Source organism: Acanthochromis polyacanthus, chromosome 19 (genome assembly GCF_021347895.1).
Source record: "Acanthochromis polyacanthus isolate Apoly-LR-REF ecotype Palm Island chromosome 19, KAUST_Apoly_ChrSc, whole genome shotgun sequence".
NCBI lineage: Eukaryota > Metazoa > Chordata > Actinopteri > Pomacentridae > Acanthochromis > Acanthochromis polyacanthus.
The window spans coordinates 31490133-31507596 of NC_067131.1; the positions used below are offsets into that span (position 1 = coordinate 31490133).

General features: G+C 40.0%; 1 protein-coding gene across 1 annotated transcript; it reads left to right on the forward strand.

Moving 5' to 3' along the window:
- Positions 1 to 1662: 1662 nt before the first annotated feature.
- LOC110969277 (ras-related protein Rab-40B-like) lies at positions 1663 to 16229 on the forward strand. Its single transcript, XM_022219326.2, has 6 exons — positions 1663 to 2073; positions 8638 to 8698; positions 11199 to 11259; positions 13281 to 13358; positions 13434 to 13656; positions 14264 to 16229. Exons 1-6 carry the CDS (start codon positions 1938 to 1940, stop codon positions 14524 to 14526), a joined length of 822 nt encoding a protein of 273 aa, XP_022075018.1. The 5' UTR covers positions 1663 to 1937; the 3' UTR covers positions 14527 to 16229.
- The last annotated feature ends 1235 nt before the right edge of the window (positions 16230 to 17464 follow it).

The following is a 17464-nucleotide window of genomic DNA, read 5'->3' on the forward strand; positions in this document are numbered from 1 at the left end:
ACCCGGAGAAAACCCACGCATGCACAGGGAGAACATGCAAACTCCATGCAGAAAGATCCCAGGCCGGGATTTGAACCGGGGATCTTCTTGCTGCAAGGCCAAAGTGCTAACCACTACTCCACTATGCAGCCCTCATTTTTCCATTTTTGGGAAATTTTTGAACATTTTTTGGTGGAAAACAAGTGTTGGAAAAAAGTTTAAGAACATCCACCGAATATATAATACATATATAATCTGTGAATGTTCTTAAAGTAAATAGAAGTTTTACTGATATATATGGAATCACTTTAGATATCTTTAGGGTTGTTTTTTTTCAAGATTTTTACTCATTTTTGGAAAATATTTACAAAAATGTTCTTGCTGAATTTGGGGGATTTTTTAAAAATAAAACTTTTAATAGAAACTTTTAAGGAATTATTGGAATTTTCTTCCTGAAGCTAAAGCTGTGATATTTAATCAACAACAAAAATCACTTTATGACAGTCTGCAGTAAACCAGTTTCTTTGTTTTACTGTTATTCAGCTACAAAATGCTGTGAATGTTTAGTAGTAAACTGTGAGATATTTGAACCTTAGAGGTTTCAAATGGCATTAAAGGTACTTCAGGATTGAACATTAGAGAACTGGAGGAAATATGATGTTTAGACTCTCATGTGTCAGATCTTTATTCTGTCCACATCAAATCAGCTCCAGAACTAAAACCACCAGACATAATGTGGATTTCTTTTGTTGTTTTTGTTGCATTTTCATAAATATAATAAAAGTTTCACATGTCAGAGACTCTGTTTAAAGACTTTATCTTGTCTGTGGGAGCATCTCGTCCAGATCTGACCTCCTTATGGTGCTTTTAGGTCCCATGTAGACGGGTGTTATCGCTACAAGATCCACAGGCTGACAATTCATTGAATCAAACTTTATGACCTTTGAAAACTACTGCATCTAGAAAATTTGCAAAGAAATGTGACGTTCCAGCTTTTCTTTTCACATGTAGACCGCATTAGAGCAGATCCAGACCTGCAGCCACCAGGCTTCATCTCAGTTCTTCAGCATCTGTACAAATAAAAGTTCCTCACATCATAGTTTGTATTTTAAAGACTGTTTGGAGAAACTAATGAATTTTTGATCAGCCTATAAATAAAACGTGGAAATCTTCTTATTTTGACATTTCCAAACACAGTGAAGGTTTCACAAATCAGAATTTGTAGTTTAATGAAAGTTTAGTGTCTGTAGACTCAGTCCAGATCTGACGTTTTTATAAGTCATGGATTCAGATCTGGTCTGGATGTTAAAAAAAAAGCTCAGGAATGTCATAGTTTAAGTTTCACAAAATACAATGTCTTCTGGGAATCACTGAGGATCTGATTAAATGTCCAACGAGTTTTTAAATCATTAAAATGTAGGGGGAAAACAATGTAAATGTTTATCTTCACTGTCAAAATAAATGTCCCTACTTCCGGTCTTGCTCTGTCATGCTTTTATTTTGTAGCTAAAACAGAAGTTTATGTTGGCATGTTGAGCTTGACGTCACGCAGAGAGCCAATCACAGGGCTCCTCCTGCGCAGACGGACGTTTCCAGCGTCCACTCCGGCCTCCAGGTTGCCCTAGCAACCCAGTCGGTGGACCAATTAGAGGCCACCTCCTGGCCCCCTCCTCCCCCCATACCGGGAGCCGCCACCGTCCGCCTTCAGTCCCGGAGCAGAACGGAACCAACCGGAGAACCATCACCTCCGTGCGTAAAAACGCGGCGCGTCCTGTGCGCGCTGCCGGCACAGAGCGCGCACCAGCCCGAGCTTTGATGCGTGCCGCAGGTTGGACTCACCTGGACTGAGCAGATAACATGTGACCCGGTGTGCTCCTCTGGAACCGGAGGACCAGCAGGGAGCCTGGGTTCGGGTGTCGCCTCATGATGGGACGCTTCGGCCGCCGCCCGCCGCCAGGATGAACCGGAGGAGCTCCAGAGCGCACGACTTCCTGCTCAAGTTCCTGCTGGTGGGCGACAGCGACGTGGGGAAGGGAGAGATCCTGGAGAGCCTGCAGGACGGAGCCTCTGAGTCCCCGTACGGACACGACATGGGTGAGTACCGGAGGGAGGAACCCGCCGTCCGGGGAGCTGTGCAGGTCGGTGGTCCGGTTTTACGCACGTTTTACGCAGCAGGAAACCAGTGAGTCTGGAGCCAAACCAGTGAGTCCGGCTCAGACCAGTACCATCCCAGTGAGTGACTCTCCGTCCACACATTGAGCACCAGTTTGTTCTGAACTGGGAACTGTGGGATTTAAAGCCGTTTTAAAGCTTGTTTTATTTCCATTCGGTGTTTTTGCTCCAACACGTTTTTCTGACAGAAAAGTTTTTTTTAGATCCACATTAAATCCTTTTTAAGGAAATAAAATCCAACATGTTCTTATTTTTTGTTTGTGTTGTTTTTGTTGTTTAGCTGCTGGTTCTGTTCCTCTGAGTCTTTTTCACACCTAAAAAGTCAAATGATTTAGAGGAAAATCTAGAAATTTTTGTAGATTTTTACAGATTTTTGTATTTAAACTGAACTATTAGTACTTTTCCTGAAGTACTTCTGAATGCAGGATTTGTATTTGAGTATTTTGTTGTTGCTGTTTTGGTATTTTGAGTTTAATGTGGAACATTTTGTCTGAAAGCTGCAGAATCTGAAGCTGATCATATATTTATATTATTTTGAGGGAGATTAAACCAGTAATGTTAAATAAATCTGTAGCCAGTTCCTCTTATTGTTAATTAATTAAATCAACTATTGAAAAGTCTCAAAGCAGCATTAAAACAGAATCAGTTTTATTTATAATTGATTTCCACAGAAAGGAACCGGATTTGTTGTTTAAATTCAGAACACATAATTTAAATAAAAGATTTAAAGTGTTCCTATTCAGATAAACAGTCAGTGAATGGAGGAAATTAAATATTACAGACATAATTTAAATAATTTCAGGTTTTTTAAGGGACTCAAATCTAGTTTGTGCAGAAATGTGGAAAAAAAATGTTCCAGGTTTAACTGATGGAAGTTTTCGGTCTGCAGCCCAAAGAATCCAGAAATGATCTAAAGTGATGTAAAAATGATTCATCTGTCTGATGAATGTTTCTTCATCAGACAGATCTCTCCAACAACTTCACCACAAATCCACTTTAAATGACAAAATATGAGCTTGCTGTGAAGTTTTAACAAAAGTTAAAGTACTAGAAAGCTACAGTTCATGTGAAGGACTTTATTAGGAGAACAGGAAGTCCTCAGTTTACGACGTCCTCAACTTACGTCGTTTCGCAGTTACGTTAGAACTGGTTCAGTGGAACTAGTTGGTGAGTGGAGCGGATGAATACTGTATGTAGAGTAGTAACATGAAGCTTTAAAACGGATTTGTTCTTATTTGCCGCCACATTGGATCATGCTACATTCGCTAACTTCATTATGTTAGTTTCAGTGTGTCCTAGTGGCTGTTTGTTGTTACTGTAGTTGTACTTGCTAAGCTGTAGTTTAGTTGTTTTTCCATTCTACAGGTCCTCCAGTGACACCTTGAGTGGATGTAAACTGATGGATATCATGATGTACAGAACGGCTTTGTTTACATTTTTACTGGAGTTCCAACTTATGGCGAAAATCGACTTACGTCACACCGTAGGAACAGAACTCTGCTCTAAGTCGAGGACCTCCTGTACTGATTGTTTTTCAGGCTGTAGTCAGTTCAGGAAAACCCTGAAATACTTGAATATACACTATCAAGTTTATCCTTAAGTTTTCTGTCGTGTTTGGGCATATCACTGCTGAAACTCAACAGTCATCAGAACTGATTAAAGAAACTAATCTGCAGCTTTTGTCATTTCTTGTGTATCTTTGGTGGAAATGTTTCTGCTTCCAGCTCCTCAGATGATCCAGTTTGCTGCTTTTCTTTGTCTTACCTGAACGTTCTAGTGGCGTAAACATGAGTTCTGAGAAGCTGGACTGAATGATTTGTAAAGTAAAGAGCATTTAGAGGAACCAGTTGTTGGTTGCAGCGCTGCAGTAAAAAAGAGCTGCTGGTCCAGATGATGGACAGGTTCTGGGTTTTCCAGTGATGAAGATCTTTTAGTTTGGCTCCGACACTGGAAAACCAAAAGGCTTGCAGTCGGTCCAACAGACGTAGCTGTGGTCTGAACCTGTGGTCTGAACCTGTGGTCTGAACCTGTGGTCTGAACCTATGGTCCTTTGCTGTCCGGATAAACCCGGAGAAGAGCTGCTGCTGGAGGTTAAACACTGTGGAAGCTCTGACTGGAGCTCAGAAGAATGTTGTTTTCTGCGTTTTATGGGCTGTTGGTAATCTCTCTCCTGAGCTGCAGCCAGCAGCCTGTTTACTGACACTTTCATAACTCATCATGTTGTGTAACTTCATGTTCTTGGCTGAACCTCCATCAACAGTTGGAGAAGCTGCTGAGCTCCAAGAGAAGATGAATCTCTGATGATCTGAACCGACTCTGGTTGTTTTCACTCTCCGTTAGAGGTCAGGGGTCAAAGATGCTAATGATAATATATTCATTTAAATACTAAACACAGACAACATGTAGCTAATGGCTAAGCTAACGTAGAACTCAAAGCAGTTGATATACCAAATATTCAGAATCAAAGGTAAAGTATCATAAGAAAAACCATGCTACCAACTGTTCAATGTCAGGACACGGAGCTAATGTGGCATGAATGAGGCTAAGCTACCGATAACTAACAGACTACAAAGCTAACATTATATATGTAAGACTTCACTGTTGACTGACATTAGAACAGGACATAGAGCTAACATAGCATGAATGAGGCTAAGCTACCGATTGTTCAAAAGCAAACTCACAGGATACAAAGCTAACGTTGACTCACTGAATCAAAGCTACGGATTATTAAAGACTGACTTAAAAGGTGCAGAGTATCATTAGAAGGGCAACGCTAGCTACTAATTAACAATAACTAGCAGCACACAAAGCTAACATAACAAGGATAGCGCTACACTGCTAACTACTTAATGTCTGCTATAAGACAGAGCTAATGTCACATTAGTGAAGTTAAGCTACAAGTTATTCAAAGCAAATCAACTAAAAGGACTCATGGCTAATGTATCGGTAATGCGGCTAAGCTAGCGATTTTTCAAAAGTAAAGAAGCTCACAGGATACAAAGCTAACATTGACTTTACTGAAGCAAAGCTAGGTACTATTAAAGATTGACTAAAATATTAGAAGAAGGATTATGCTACCAACTATTTAACCTTAGCTAGGACATGAAGCTAATGTAGCATTAATTGTGCTAAGCATATCAACTAACAAGACACAGAGCTAACAAAACAAAGGTAGTGCTAAAGTGCTGACTACCTAACGTCTCCTACAAGCTAGCATAGCATTAGTGAAGCTAAGCCACAGGTTATTCAAAATGAATAAACTAATATGACTCAAAACCAACATAGAATTAATGTAACTGAACGACCAATTATTCAACATCAGCTAAAAGGACACAAAGTAAGATTTCACTGCTAAATGTTTAACAGGACACAAAGCTGATGCTAACATTAATGAAGCTAAACTACTGATTTTTCAAGACTAGCTAAAAGGACACAAAGCTAGCATAAGAAAGAGAGAAACACTACCAACTATTTAACATCTGCTACAGCAAATGTAGCATTAATGAAGCTAAGCCAGTGATTATGTAATGTTGGAGCAGGATGCAAAGCTAACATTTTAGCTAATGATTAGGGACGCAAAGCTAACATAACAGAAAGGGCAACACTAGCAACTATTTAACATCCGCTACAGGACACAGCTAGCATAGCATTAGTGGAGCTAAGCTACTGATTATAAAATATTAAAACAGGATGTAAAGCAAACATTAGGGATACAAAGCTAACATAACAAAAAGAACAATGCTACTTCCTATTACACATCTGCTATAAGACAGAGCTAGCATAGCATAAGTGGAGCTAAGCTACTGATTATAAAATATTAAAACAGGATGTAAAGCTAACATTAGGGATACAAAGCTAACGTAACAAAAAGAACAATGCTACTTCCTATTACACATCTGCTATAAGACATAGAGCTAGCATAGCATAAGTGGAGCTAAGCTACCATGTTTTCTTGCTGTTAGGCTTCTTCTGCAGCTCTGTGTTGTTGTTTCTAAGCCCAACAAATCAAATGATCTTGTTTGCAGCTGCAGATTATAGATTCTAAAATGCTCTAATCAACATTTAAATTACATTTCTCTACTTTCTCACGAGAAGTGCCAGACTTTTACTGGTATTATGCAGTACTCTATTTGTATCTTCCTGCGGTATTTCTGAGTATTTTGTTGTTCCAGCCCAGCAGTCTGTCCTGTTTCACTGTTTTGACGGCTGTCTTCGGACTCTTACGTAACTCCAGCTCCCTGAGATGCTTCGTTCCACAGAGTAAGAAGTTGAACATATGTGTGTAGGATGGACCGCTACATCCCAGAATAACTTTATTATATCACAGCTTGTTCTCTGCTTCGTCCTGCTGAGCTGCCACTGAATGTTTGCTCTTTCCACATTATAAATTTATAGCACAGTGTTCACGGGTGCATTCTGTAATATAAATGTAAGATCAGTACATGTCAGTGTATAAATATAATATGTGTTTATATGTGTGTGTGTGTTTCAGAGGTAAATGGATGTTTTCAAGGTTTGAAGTTTCCTACTTTTAAATGTCACAACTTAGAGCACCAAAGGTAAAGTAAAAATACATTAAATATGCAGAACTTCTTTATTATCTAACATCTTCCGTTCAGGTTCTGACGTATAGAACAGCACAATAGCCTCCATTAGGTTTGTTAGCAGTTAGCACGCAGCTAGTGACTCACTGGATGTTTGCTGCTTTGCTTCCACTACTGGTGTGTTATCAGAATCAGGGATTTGCCTCCCTGAATGCAAATGCTCCACCAAAACAATTTCCCCAACTCTGTTTTATAGGGACACCATCCCTGCAGCCCAGGATGCAGCGATGGTGCCCCTTTAAAACAGTGTCAGCTTTGCTAAACATGGTTTCAGTAAACAAAATGGAAGAAGCTGGAAATCAGTTCCAGTCAGACCATTCTGCAGCGTAGAACTGTTCAGACTGCACTCCTGCAAATACATGCTTTTTGTGTTTGTGCCCTTTAAACCAATCACAGTTGACTAGGGGCAGAGCTAAGCCCAGGATGTAGTGATGGTGCCCCTTTAAAACACTGTTTGCAGAGCAGAATTCTCTGCAGAATGGTCTGACCAGAACTGGTTTCCAATTTCTTCACTTCCTTTATTGCAGCCATGTTTAGCGTAGCCTTTAGCACCACCTAGTGACGACACCACACGTTTATTCTCTCTAAAGTAGTTAGTGGAAGCTATTCTAAATGGTACTTTCTATGTATTCAGCAGTTCTAATTTTCTAAAACCGCAAATTATTCTGCTAAATGAATTATAAATGTAATGTAGCCTGTAGCGCCCCCTACTGATAGTGCAACACCTTGGCTTTTATTTTCGAAACTGGTAATCGAAAAAGACTTATTTACGTTTTTTTTTTAAAATTCATTTTGTGCAACATTTCAAACATTTGCTTCATGATGTTGGAAATGATCAAAATGTTCGTAAGATCACGTTAAAGCTGGTTTGAACTGGTTTATACGCGATTCTTCAGTGTGTTCAGTGTGCTCTGAGCAGCTTTTCCAGACACCATGAGAGTGTTTGTACGTTGCGGAGGCGTCTCAGCGGTTCGTCTCGATAATTACTGTTATAAAAGAGCTGCTGCTGCTTTTGTTCCCGTCAGGCTTCATGTGACGGCAGGGTGATTTTAGCAGATAATCAGGAAGCTGTGAAGATCTGAGCATCAGTGGAGCTGCTGCAGATCTCTGAAAGTCCTCAGCAGATCTGAGGACGTCTGGCTGGAGGAGACTTTATTTAACCTGATGGGTCTCATCCAGCTGTTTGATGCACATTTTCAGAATGCAAAGAGGTTTTTAATGTAGAAAAAGAACCCTGGTGAAGAAATACATGAATGGAGTGGAACCTGACTGCTTATTTATGGTGCTACACCTGAAAAAAAACCTAAACAGGCTCAAGGATTGGATGGAAATCTGATTAACCGGTGGACTGACGCTGTTGGTGCAGATTAATATGTCTTTTAATCACTTTCCAATTCAGATTTTTACCAACAAAACTTGATTGATAATTTCTGGAGCAAATCATCTCCACTCAGCCTCCAACTCCAACATCAGCCTCCTATCTGATCCTTGAAGCCTCCAGTCGTTGTACAGAACAGATTTTAATTTAAGGAATAAACATAAATGTTAGTCCAGTTTTTGTCCTATTTTTGTTTATATTATGAGAGGTTAAGAGGCTGAATTCTCCTTTAGCTGCTCCTGTTAGCAGTTCATCCACAGACGTACAGACAGATATAACCAGATTATTGTGATACTGAAGGAAACCTAAAAACATAAAGTTTCTTTAGGGAGTTCTGCATTACAGTGAACATGTATTTTGCGATGGAAGTCAGATTTAACGGATCCTCTGAATCTAAAACTGTGTGTTACATGTGTGATTCTTCACATTCGACTGAGTTATGATTGAGAAAATGTGATTTTGATGGCTTTAGTGCAGCAGAATGAATGGTTTGCTCTGTTTCAGGCATCGACTACAAGACAACCACCATCCTTCTGGACGGGAGACGAGTCAAACTGCAGCTCTGGTAGGAAAACACTCTCACATCTCACCAATTATCAGCTGTATTGATCACTGGTTGAGCAATTTTTGAAGAAAATCTGTGATTACAGCATCTTAAATGTGAATATTTTCATATTTATTTCCTCTGTGACAGAAAATTTATGATCATTGAACAAAGCCAGACATTTGAGGAAACTCTGATTAAAATTTTTCACCATTTTTTGACATTGCGTCTGATCAATTTATCCAGTAAATAAAAGTGAGCTGCACTTTAGAATGAACCTACAACAAACCAAACTCCGTTAGAAAAAGCTCTTACTTAAATCCAGACAGATGACTGAATCCTGATTTTTAGCTCTGATTTATCACCTCCAGAAGATTTTAGAATCAGGATGAATTTCCCAATAAGAGAAGACCAACAAGCCCTGAATCAAACCAAACAAGTTTTGACCTCCCACCAGCAAGTCTCAATTTAAGACTAACAAATCTAGAATTGAGACAACTAAGTTTCAAGATGAGACTAGAAGGTCTTGGGTTGAGACTAACAAGTTCTGAGTCGAGTCTAACAGGTCTGTAGTCAAGACCAGCAAGTCCACAGTCGAGACTAAAATGTCTCAGGTTGGCACCAACAAGTTTCAAGTTAAGACCAACTAGTACCCAGGTGGATGCTATCAAGCCCTAAGTCAGGCCAAACCAGTCCCAAGTCAAGACCGATAAGTCCAGATTTCAGACCACCAAGTACCACTTTAAGACCAAAACGTTACCAACAAGTTTTGAGTTGGGACCAATGAGTCCTAAATTAAAAAGCAACAAGTCCAGAGTTGAGTCTAAAGTAGAGACCAACAACTTTTCAATTGAGAACAACAAGTTTCAAGCCAGGACCACCACATCTGAAGTCAAGTTTTTAGTCCAACAAAGTCTGACGTCTCAAGTTGAGACCAATAGTAGGAATGTCAGGGCGTCTGATTCTGAATCAGGGGGAATTTCTGTCAGATTGGTTGCTATGACACATCCAGTGTCAGCTTTTTGTAGTTCAACAGACGGAGACTCTTCTAGAAACATGATCAGCTGATCGTAAAAGCTCATAGTTCTGATTTCATAGGGGTTCAGAACTAAATTGAGAAAACTCAGTGAAAAGTAAGTAGTTGGTCTTAACTTGAAACTTGTTGGTGTTTTGGTTTTATTTGTCTTTGGTTTGAGTTTCCAGCCTCCTCTCTAACTCTGCTGATGTGATGGAATTAGTGGATCTATTTCTAGAAGCACCTCTGAGTCTGGGGGAATAACGATAAAAAGCTTCTGATGTTATACAACTGACAGCGACGCAGGTCCGACTCACTACAAAATCGGATTAAAAACCTGCCGTCTGTGAGGTTTTGTGACTCATTTCAGCTCTGAAGTCTCACAACTTAAGAAGATCTTCTGTAACTGACAAATCCAGTAGCGTCACCTGCAACCAGCAGCATCTTTAATGGAAGAAAGCGTTTTGTTTTATATTTTTAGTTTCTACTGAGGATCATAAGACCATCCTGGAGACGTCAGGCCTAGAGAGTGTCACTGATATAAAACCTTTAACTGATTTTAGTTTGGATTTAAGCTCGAAGAAGTGAAGAAAACAAAATGCAGATCATGCAGAAAGATGCAAAAAGAGTACAAGGTGACACAAAACAACCACAAGATGAACACAGAGACTTCAAATAACCACAAAAAGAAGCAAAATGACATTAAAGAGATGTAAAAATACCACAAAGGACAGAAAATGTCCACAAAAGACTAAAAACAACCACAAATAGATGCCAAAGTACTTGGGTTAAGACCAACAAGTTCTGAGTCGAGTTTAGAAAGTCTCAAGTTAAGACCAACTAGTACCCAGGTGGTTGCTAACAAGTCCTAAATCAAGCCAAACCAGTCATAAGACCAACTTGTCTAATGTCAAGACCCATAAGTCCAGATTTCAGACCACCAAGTCCCGCTTTAAGACCAGAAAGTTACCAACAAGTTTTGTGTTGGGAACGAGTCCCAAATTAAAAAGCAACAAGTCCAGAGTCGAGTCTAGAATCAAGACCAACAACTTTTGAATTGAGACCTACAAGTCTCAAGTCAGGACCACCACATTCCAAGTCCAACAGAGTCTAATGTCCCAAGTCAAGACTGATAATAGATAAGTCAAGAACATCTGATTCTGACTCACATTCCAAATTAACACCAAGACGTCCCTAGTCAGTTCCTGATTTAAGCCCACCATATCTGCTGTCAGTGTTTGTTTTAGAGGCGTTGACTCGGTTTCTGGGATCTGAGACATCGAGTCATGTTAAGATTATGTCCACAGAAACATCAGCTGGAGCCAAACCCTGAAGGTCTGAATGTAAACCAGATCCCAGATCTCTGCTGCAGGTCCTCCTCAGACGTCCTGAATGTTTGTTTCGATGCTCATTGAGTTCCTGACAAACAGAAGATGGAATGTTTATTTAAAAGTTTGTCTTCTGTGTGAAATAACCTCAGACCGTTTATTCTCTGTGTGGTTCCAGGGACACGTCTGGTCAGGGACGGTTCTGCACCATCTTCAGGTCTTATTCCAGAGGAGCTCAGGTACCATGACAACACTACAACAACACATGCCTGGTTAGGTGGCGAGCTGGTAGATTACCCTCGCTAACGATATGTTAGCATCATAAGTGTTAGTTGATGGACTAGCAATAGATTACCCTAGCTACATGCTTTGTTAGCTGATGGGCTGGTAGATCACCCCAGCTACTGATATGTTTGCATCATGCCATGCTAACTTATAGACTGGTTAGTTATCGAAGCTAAAATATGTGAGTAACTTGGCCTATTAGCAGATTGGTTGCTAGCAGGTTGGCTGGGCTAGTGATTTCAGGTGCTGTTAGGTGAGAATTGTGTTGTTTGTAGCCTTAGTTAGCTTCTCTTGTATTTAGCTCACGCTGTCAGCGCCTATCTACTGAATGATTAAGTTTTTAACCGTTTCCCGAGTTTTGCTTCTTGTTCTGATTGAAACCCTCCATTGTTCTGTAAATCTAGTAGCTCAGTTGGGTTAAGGTTGCTACGTGTCCAGTTAGCCGACCGTTGGGTAGCTAGTAGCTTCACCAGCTAATGTTGCTACGTGTCCAGTTAGCCGACCTTTGGGTAGCTAGTAGCTTCCCCAGCTAATGTTCTGGTTCATTAGCTGTCAGAGGCCGCATTGTACAGTTTGTGCTTCAGACAATTTTATGAAGTAGATTTTGCAGCTTGTGTTTCCTCACAGACTTTAATCCAACCCTCTCAGTTCAGTTATTTAAAGCTCAGAGCTGTTTATCGTCTCCACGGTAACAGAAGATGAAGCTGTGATGTTTTTAGTGTTTGGATTGTGATGAAACTCTTTCACTCCTCAAACACGCCTCATTATTATCCTCCAACGCTCTCCGCGGAGGAATGTTGTCGCTCATTGGGTCTATTAGTGGCAACAGAGGAGACGTCACCATGGCAACAGGGACAGCGTTGCCATGGTGATGCCTAAAACTCACCATGGGTCTTTGCTGTTTGTGTGTCTGATGGGATCCAGACCTACAGTGGACTACAGCTCCTAGGAGGCTTTGCTCTAACTTTAAATCAGACGAGATGGAAGATTCAAGAGTTTAACACGATGACGTTTGATTTTGAAAGTTAAAAACGGAACACGCTCACTTCCTGTAGCGCAGCGTCCAACAAGGCAGGAAGTCATCATCATTTTCATTGATCACTACATCATTTAACCTTTTAGTCTTGAAAATGTCAAATATAATAATTAAAAACTGAGAATTTAATTTTACTTTATTTTGTGAAAAACGACTTAAACATTTAATGAGGCGTCAGATTGTTGTTGTTTGACTAATTAAATGACTCATTATTTCCGCTCTATAATCCTTTAAACTGCAGATTAATTGGACTAAAATCAGTCTTTGTCCATTAAAACCTGATTCCAACAAATATTCATTCAACGGCATCAAATGGAAACAAGCTTCTCATCATCTTTGACCATTTTCTGTAAATCTTTTGTCAGAAACTGGATTTAAAAGCTTGTGTGCTGGAGTTTTATTTGGTTTGTTGTGGAGTACAGGGGGTCCTCGACTTACGTCGGAGTTCCAACTCAGAGCAAAATTTGACAGTTGATAAAATCCAGGATACTAGTTGGTCTTAACTTGACACTTGTTGGTCACAACCCAAGACCTTTTAGTCTAAACTGTGGACTTGCTGGTCTTGACTTGACCCTGTTTGGCTTGACTCAGAACTTGTTGGTCTCAGCCCAAGACCTTCTAGTCTCAGCTCAGAACTTGGTAGCCTTAACTCTGGACTTATTATTCTTAAATTGAGACTTGGTGGGAAGTCAGGACTTGTTTGGATTGACTCAGATCTTCTTGGTCTTTACTGGGGGAAGTTTGATTTAAAATGTTGTTTACTAGAGTTTTATTTGGTTTGTTGTGGAGTACAGGGGGTCTTTGACTTCTTAAGTCAATAAACTGCACTAGAAATGTTGTTTGCTGGAGTTTTAGTTGTATTTTATAGATTGTGTTTCCTGTTTATTCTACTGTGTTGTTGTTTTTGTTGTTGTCACCTGACTAAAGTGTTTCCTTCAGGGGGTCCTTCTGGTTTATGACATCACCAACCGCTGGTCCTTCGATGGAATCGATCGTTGGATCAAAGAGATAGACGAGGTCAGTGATCAGAACCGGGGATGTTTACTGGTTTAACAACAACAACAACAGCCCCTCCCCTCTGTGTTTACCCAGCATGCCCCAGGGGTCCCTAAGATCCTGGTGGGGAACCGGCTCCACCTGGCCTACAAGCGTCAGGTGACCACGGACCAGGCCCGGGTCTTCGCCCAGAAGCTCGGTGTCACGTTCTTCGAGGTCAGTCCGCTCTGCAACTTCAACGTCACCGAGTCGTTCACTGAGTTGGCCCGGATCGTCCTCATGAGGCACGGCATGGAGCGGCTCTGGAGGCCCAACAGAGGTACCGGACCAGGACCAGAACCAGGACTACAACCACGACCACAACCAGAACCACATCCAAAATCAGAACAATAACCAGAACCAGAACCACAATCAGAACCACGACCACAACCAGAACCACATCCAAAACCAGAACCAATCAGAACCAAAACCACAACTACAACCAGAACCACCGATCCGGTTCCAGCTCAGGTTCTACTGTAGAAACCTGCTGACAGACGCTGTAACTGACGATGGTTTTTAGTGTCTAATATTTCAGGTCTGTGCTGCCCCCTGCTGGACGGCACACAGATATACTACATGTAGTATCTAAAGTACACAGATATATACAAAATATATAGTGTATATAGTCCACATATAAAGTGCATAAATATATCTATATAGATATATTTATGTAGATATATACTATAGTATAGATGTGTACTACATATATACTGTATGTAGTACACAGAGGTTTAAATATTCACATTTCTTTTCCATAAAGTGTGAAGCTGTTCTCGTCTTGATGGAGCGTCAGTATTTATTGATGACATCTGGACTGATAGATTATGTATTGTGGACTTATTGATTAATGACTGTGGACTGATTGATTATTGATTGTGTTTCAGTGTTCAGCCTCCAGGACCTGTGCTGTCGCTCCATCGTGTCCTTCACTCCGGTCCACCTGGTGGAGAAGCTGCCGCTGCCTCCAACCCTCCAGTCTCACCTCAAGTCCTTCTCCATGGCGACCGGCCTGAACGCCTGCATGATGCATGGAGGCTCGTACTCTGTGGCCGGGCAGCACGGCGCCCCCCGGAGGACCAAAGCCAAACCCATCCCACCGACCAGCCCGTCTGCTCAGAGCTGCAGGAACGGCTGCAAGGTTTCCTAACGGCACGAACGCACCACGCTGCGTTCAGGGCCTGGAGGCGTCGGCAGGAAGTTTCTGATCTGGAGGGGGAAAAAAAAAGACAATGAACAGCCGTAAACAACAGGAAACAACAATAAACAGGAAGCAAGGTTAAAAAACAGTAAACAACAACAATCAAGAGTTCACAACAATAAATGACATTAAACAACAGTAAACAAAAGTAAATAAAAGGAAGCAACAATAAAAACAGTAAACAACAACAAACAACAGGAAACGAGAAAACAGTAAACAACAAAAAACAAGAGTTCACAACAATAAATGACATTAAACAACAGTAAACAAAAGTAAATAAAAGGAAGCAACAATAAAACAGTAAACAACAACAAACAACAGGAAACGAGAAAACAGTAAACAACAAAAAACAAGAGTCACAACAATAAATGACATTAAATAGCAGGAAACAAAAGTCAAGGAGAAGAAACGAGTCAACAGCATTAAGCAACAATTAACAGGAAATGAAGGCAAATGGCAAAAAACAGCAAACAACAATAAACAACAGTAAACAATGAACGACAGTAAGCAACAGGAAACAAGAGTAAACAACAGGAAACAGTAAATGACAAGAATAAACAGTAAACATACAACAGGAAACAAACAATAATAAACAGGAAACAAGTCAACAACAGGAAACAACAATAAATGACAAACAGGAAATGACACAACAATAAACAAAAGTAAGCAACAAGAAACAAACAATAGTAAATGAGAATAAACAACAGTCAATAACAGCAAACAGGAAACAACGGGATACAACAATAAACAACAGGTGTAAACAATGTATGATTTGTTTTCTGAAAATATTTTGTGTAAACATGAAAACTTTACATCAGAATATTCGACTTATTTCTGAACATCGTAGAACAACTATTATAAACTGTTCTCAAAATATTCCGACTTTTTCTCACAATGTTTCGACTTTTAAAGACTTTCTGAAGATTTTCTTCTAATTTTAATAAAATCTTTATCAAAATATTACACCCTGAAAATGTCAGACTTTCTCTTTAAACACACTTTTTCACAGAAAGCACTTTATTCTGAAAAAAATCACAACTTTTATTCTCAAAAATCTACATTTTTTCGCAGAATTTCAACAGTAAAATTTTAATATTCTTCTTATATCTTATATCAGATATCTTATATTCTTCTTATGTCACATATTTGCGATCTCCTTCCTTGTAAAATCAGATTACTGTTTAAATATTCCGACTGTTTTCTCTTCATTGTGACTTTTTCAGGTTCATGTTTTTATTCCTAACGGTGACCTGATTAACTCCATCAGACTTCAGAGAAGAAGAGGAAACTTTTAAACTTTCTGCTGCGATTAAAATGTGTTTCTATATGATATTAAGGCCTGTAATGAATCACAAACTAAAGAAGAGATCTGAGGTAAATGAACCACGTTAAAGCCTCAGACTGGTTTTATTTCAGGTAAACGTTTCTTCATGTTTTCACAGCAGCAGCACAGGATTTTTACACTCTGAACCCTCACCTTGTGTTTTATTGAACCTCCTCTGTGTACAATATTTGTACGTGTTGTAAAAACGCTGTTTGATATGATGATGATGATGAAGAGCCTGTTTCAGTGTTTCAGGAGGTCACGTTTGTAAGATGCACTTTTACGATGAACAATAAACATCAGTGTGCCTGTTTAATGTCAAACATCATCACTTTGAACTTCATGAAGCTGAAAACTTAGTCTGTTCAGTTTTTCATCATTAAACTCCTTCTTTCATCACATAACATGAACTTCTCAACATCTTAACTTTCTTCTCTAACTTTCAGTCTTTGTTTGGGTCTTGTGTCTCTTTGTTGTGATTGTGTCTCCTTTTGGTCATTTTCTGTCTCTGTGCGATCATTTTGTCACCATTTATGGATTGTGTGTGTCTCTGCTGTCGGTTTGTGTCTCTTCATAGCTGTGTGTCCACTAGAAGCTTTTCTGGTCTGTCTCCCCAGAGTTCATTTGCATAAAGTAGACTGGACTTCTTATATGCAAAGTTGACGCAGCGTGTGGAGATTCAATACATCACGAAACTCGTCAAACATCTAAACTAGCCGTCGGTGAAATAAAAAGAGGACAGATTTAGCTGCTGCACACCTTATTTCTCGCCTCAAATGCTTTCAGAAATACTTTCACTGAAGTGTTTTTGAAATAAAAGGGAAAGCCATGTTGATTGAAATAGCTGTCATGTGACCACCTAATGGTTCGCTAGTGACCGCTCACCATGTGTTCGATTTTCAGATGTGCCACGTTTATATGCGGGAAAAACTGACCTAGTGGACATGTAGCTAGACACAAAACAACAACAAAGAGACACAAAACAACCACAAAGACATAAAACAACAAAGACACAAAACAACCACAAAACAACCACAATGGGACAAAACAAAAACAGACGAAAACTTTTTGTCGTGTTTCTGTCGACACTTTATTCTGATTATAAACTTCTGCATCGACCTTTGTTCTTCACATTTATTATCAGACAAAGTGCAGCGACAGTAAAAAGACCAACAGCATCAGTGGGAGTGATGAAGGACTCACCTGGAAACACCTGCTGCAGGTGGAAAACATTCAGAGAAACCAGTTTAACACAATATTCCTGCTCAGACCCACAAACTGGTTTCACCAACATGACAATCCTGCTTTTATTTAACAGCATCTGTCCTTAAACCCCAGGAGGGTCTGAAACTAAAACTCTCTGAAAGTGAAACTAAATAAACTGCCTGGCGTCTGTAACCACGGTAACGGAGATGGAGACAGACAGGATGGAGCCCAGCGTGGAGTTTAAAGGGTTAAACATGAAGTGGGCGGAGCCTGTGTTTGAGGAGTGAACGACCTTGGGGCTGAAAACGAACCGACACGCCGGATTGGTGGAATAAAGAGGCGGAACCGGGCGAGTTA